Genomic DNA, 5,239 nt, shown 5'->3' on the forward strand with positions numbered 1-5,239 from the left:
TACCTTTAATTGTAGTAAACCCCAAACCCAACTCACTACCATCAAGTCCATTTTGATTCAAAGCAATCCTGTAAAGGTTTTCCAATGCTGCAAGTGTCTATGGGAGTATGCAGATCATTTGTGCCAATCAGGCCCCTTTAGTAGGACAAAGGTACTTCAAAAAAATTAAGCCAACCCTGCTTAAACAATTCAGCTCTATAAAGAGTGGGGAAGCAATGGGGTGGGCATATCCTGTAGACTAAGGTTCTCAGGATCTCCCACAATCTGTTTCTCTGACCACCTTCATGCCTTTCTTCTTTCCATTAAGAAGGGATTTTACATTTCACTAAGTGACTGCTCTTTGAATTCTACATTGAAGTAGGCATACTTCTTATTCACTGACTCATCTCATAAATATATACATGAGTTACAGAGTATTAGGCAAATACATTTTATTATTGATTTTAAAGATTTGTAATGCAGATTTATTTAAGCCTTTTTAGTTTCTACCATGTTAACTGTGCTGAGTTGGTACAAAGCTAATAAAAGGTACTTTTTCAAGATGGGACAATTTAAGATATTCCTCTGAGGCAACCTGGAAATAAGAAGATTGAGTTTTCTTCTGTAATTGATCATCTTTCATTATATAGATATATATATATATACACACACATACACACACCAGTAGCTACTTGGAAATCCTATACATGGTTGCTATGTGTCAGAATCGACTCAACGGCACTTAACTACAACTATATATGGTGGTGGTTGTGTGCCATCAAGTTTGTTCTGACTCATAGTGACCCTGTGTAGGGTTTCATATAAATGGAATGCTGGTGTGGTATTGATAACCAAAAGGTCAGCAATTCAAATCCACCAGTCACTCCTCAAAAACCCTATACAGGGTCACTATGAGTTGATACTGATTCCACAGTATCAACAACAACAGCAAATACACACACATATATATATAAAGAAAAATGATCAATAACAAAAAAAAATTATATTTATATGTAACTCTTACAGTTGGCCAAGATCATTTTAGGATCTGTTTCATCTGAGAATAAAATTTATGGTTCAGTTAAAAGACCCTGAAAAATGAGTTTTTAAAGGAAATGCTGGCAGTGTTTCTTCTTCTGGATTAGGATTATAATTACTATGAAAAAAGAGAGAGAGAGATCCTGAGGGAGGTGTGGAGGGTGGTCATGCTTATCAATGAAGGCCTGCTCCCAAGTTGAGCAACTTGGATGTGAAACAGGAAATTAACAATGCCTAAGATATTTTCTTTCCTTCAGATTTGCTTCAGGTCCCTGTGCATGACAAAACCAAAGAAGCAAAAAAAAAAAAAAAATACAATTTTTCTCCAGTGAATGTTCTGTGCAAAAGTTAGAACTCAGGAAAAAGGAGGGAGGACTCGACAAGAAGACGGGGAGATGCATTTGGGAGGTGCCTTGGCTGTAACCTTCTTTGTAAGGTATAGGCTAGAAGGATAAGCCCTACTAGAGACTTATGTGCCTTGGGAAAATGCACAAACCCAGAGATACCTTGGAAGAAAGGTTTGTCAATCTACTTGCCAAAACCCATCCATTGAAAGCATACAAGTTGGGGCTGACTTGATGGCAACTAGTTTCTACTTACTCAAAATTGGAAGGTAGAAGACGACCAGTGCAAAGCTCAGGATACAAATCACCTAACCACTGGGGTGTGAGGGAGGAGGTGGCGGGCAGGGAGGTGAACTGGATGAGTAGATATCCTGGGCTCATGGAGTTTGCATTCTCTGAAGCTAACAAGCATGGGCTGTGAAACTAACTCCTCCTTATTCAAAAGATACCTGGGTGACAAGGTTGGGGGAGCCCAAACTTCAAAATGACCCCCAAAAGACATACTGTTGAAAAAACATAAGCCAATAAAAGCAACAAGAGATGGCAAAGGCCATAGAGGCAGTAAAAGGATCCTCCACAACCAGCCTCACAGGGGAGGCTGTGGAGAAGCGAGGCCCCTAAATCACTAGTGAACCTCTTATTCCATCTGGTCCTACTGTCAGCCCAGGAGAATATGTTTCCTAAGAAGCGTTGTTTGTTTTAACTTGTCTGTAATTCTGTTTCTACTCCAGTTCTTACCACATTCAACAAAAACAATTTGCTCACTCAGTCATGAGGAAAAGTGAAAAAACACACTTGACAAGCGCATTTCATGTTGTCAGGAGATGATCCCAAGCCAACAGCTGGGATGAGGGTGGTAGAGCAAGGGAGGCAGGGAAATCGGATGAGAGGGAGGATGGAGAAACTCAGGTGACACTCACCAGGGGAGGACCCCACACCAGCTGCTCGGAACTGCCCCAGGATGAGGCTCTGCTCGCTCTCAGCCAGCGCCAGGAGGAGTTCATAGGCTTCTATGCACTGCTCGCTGAAATATAAACACAGGAGCCTCAGCTCTGGCAGGAATAAGGAGCATCTTCAGTGCCAGTAGCATTGCCTGGGTAGGAGTCAGCTCTGGATCTGCCTCTCAGTCTCAGTAGCCACATAAATGAAGAAACCACCCACGAATACCTCTGGAAAAAGCCAATGGGCTTGTTCTGCTATATTGGCCATCTCTCCCTCCTCCCCGTTTTCTTTCTTTCATAATTTACATTGTTGCTGTTAGTTGCTGGTAAGTTGATTCCAAACTCATGGCAACCTCATGTTTGCAGAGTAGCACAGCTCCAAAGTGCTTTCCAGGTTGTGACCTTTTGGAAGTGGATCTCCAAGTCTGCGTCCAAAATGCCTTTAGGGTCTGAACCACCAACTTTTCCGCTAGTAGTTGAGAGCTTATCTGTTTGTACCACTCAGGGACTCCTTTACAGGAAAGGAGTTAGGATACAGGAAAGTTAAAAGAGAAGCAATAAACTTGGGAGAGGAAGTTTAATGTCCTACCGATGATCAGCTAAAAGAACTGTGATATATTTGTGGTTGCTAGCCTGAGTTTCCATTCCTCTTGAATTGACATGCCCGGCTGCTAACCAAGAAGTTCGGCGTTCCAGTCTACCCAGAGGCATTTGAGAAGAAAGGCTTGGTGATCTACTTGTGGGAAAAGCAGGAACTGAAAACCAAATATAGTTCTATTCTGACACACATGAGGTTGCTATGAGTCAGAGTTGACTTGATGGCAGTTGGTAGCCAACCTCCAAGAGATGGCCCTCAATGGTCTCATCTTCTGACAACCACATTCTTGTATAGTCTCCTTCCACACAATATCAGGGCTGAGCTGTGTGACCTGTAGAATATGGCAGGAGTGATGCTATGTCACTTCCAAGACGAAGTTATTGAAAAACACTGTGTCTTCCATCTTGGTTTCTCACTTACTGCACTTTCTCTCTTAGATCACTTGCTCTCAGGGAAGCCAGCAGACATGTCTTAAAGACATTTAAAAAACCCTATGGAGAGCCCTAAGTGGTGAAGAACTAAGACTTCCAGCCAACATACATGAAAGAGTTGAGGGGCGCAGCCAAAAGCCATGTGAAGGAGCCTTTTTAGAGGCAGAGCTTCCAGATGATGCAGCTCTGACAACAGCTACATGGAACCACATGAGACTCTAAGCCAGAACTGCCCAGCTAAGCTACTTCCAAATTCCTGACCCTCAATAACTACAGTATCAAATATTATAAGTCATTGATCACACAACAATATATAATGCCTCATATGGAAGATTATTTTGTTCCAGACTTGCACTGTTCAATACATTAGCCACTAGTCATGTTGTTGTTGTTAAGTGCTGTGGAGTTGGTTCCAACTCATAGTGACCCTGTACAGCAGAGGTGGGGAACCTTTCTTTCTGCCAAGGATCATTTGGATATTTATAGCATCATTCATGGACCATACAGAAGTACCAACTTAAAAATTAGCCTGCTATATTTGGTGAAACATGTAATTTGCTCTGGTAGCGTAGTAGTGGTTACGAATCGGGCTGCAAACCTCAGGGTCAGCAGTTCGAAACTACCAGCTGTTCCGCGGGAGAAAGATGAGGCTTTTTGTTTCCGTAAATATTTACGGCCTTGGAAACCTTGTGCAGGGTCGCTATGAGTCGGAACAGACTCCACAGCACATAACAACAACAACAAAAGAGCTCTGGTAGCGTAGTGGTTACAAGTTGGGCTGCTAACCTCAAGGTCAGCTAGTTCAAAACATCTGTGGGAGAAAGATGAGGCTTTGTCCTCCCATCAAGATTTACAGCCTCAGAAACCCTATACAGGGTCGCTATGAGTCGGAATCGACTCCACGGCATGCCACCACCACCACCACCACCAATGTGATGGCTGGAACTGTGGTTGTCTTGACAGGGCCAGACCAAATGATTTTGCGGGCCTTATAACTGAATGATTTCACAGATTTTCCCCACCCTTGCTCCACAGGGTTTCCAAAGAACAGCTGGTGGGTTGGAACCACCGATCTTATGGTTAGCAGTCCAGTGCTTATCCAACTGCACCACAACAGGACTCTACTAGCTATTAAATAGCTATGGTTATTTAAATGAAAACATTTTTAAGTTCCATAAAATGGCAAATTCCTCAATTGTAGTAGGCATATTTCAAATATTTAATAGCTACATGTGGCTAATGGTTACCATATTGGGCAGCACAGATATAGATGGTTACTTCATTACAAAAAGTTCTATTAGATGCTGTAAAGTTGTCTCATAAAATATTCACAGGTTTTTACAAAATCTATGGCAAGAATTTGACTTTGGATTTCTAAGAGAAAAACAAAAAGCATCTCTTCTTAATGTCCATAATCCATTGTGCAAACCAGGTAAAGCATGAAAGAAGGGCTCCTTCCTATCACTGTCTAAGACCCACACAGGAGGTATATAGCATGTGCATAACACCTGTGTGCTCCCAAGCAAGATACTTGCAGTAGCAAAACTGCCCTGTTAAGCAAATAATGGGGTGGACTCCAAGGTGAGCAGGGGAAATGCTGCTTTAGTCAACATTTAGTTGACAGACCATCTGTTTTTGATCATTCTTTTCTTCCAGCTTCTTTTACTGAGCATGAAGGAAAGGGCCCAATGACTGCTCCTGGTACTGGTAGCACCACCTTTCAAGGACAGTATTATTCTAAGGTTGGAGATGTTAGGACATTTCTTCATCTGTGAGGATGTGTGACTGTGAAGAAAGACTCTGATGAAAGGTAGACTGTGGGCACAGAACAGTCAGTTTCAAGAGTTACCAAAGATGGGTCATCTGTTTGTTTGTTTTGGTGTGTTTGTAAACTAGTGTGATTGCACT

General features: G+C 42.2%; 1 protein-coding gene across 1 annotated transcript in view; it reads right to left on the reverse strand.

Moving 5' to 3' along the window:
• MCC (mutated in colorectal cancers) overlaps nt 1-5,239 on the reverse strand; it is a 402,058-nt gene that overhangs the window by 62,465 nt on the left and 334,354 nt on the right. The window contains exon 11 of the mRNA XM_006875517.1: nt 2,282-2,385. Within this exon, the coding sequence (XP_006875579.1) occupies nt 2,282-2,385 (104 nt within the window). The remainder of the gene's footprint in view (nt 1-2,281; nt 2,386-5,239) is intronic.

Source organism: Chrysochloris asiatica, unplaced genomic scaffold (assembly GCF_000296735.1).
Source record: "Chrysochloris asiatica unplaced genomic scaffold, ChrAsi1.0 scaffold00330, whole genome shotgun sequence".
NCBI lineage: Eukaryota > Metazoa > Chordata > Mammalia > Afrosoricida > Chrysochloridae > Chrysochloris > Chrysochloris asiatica.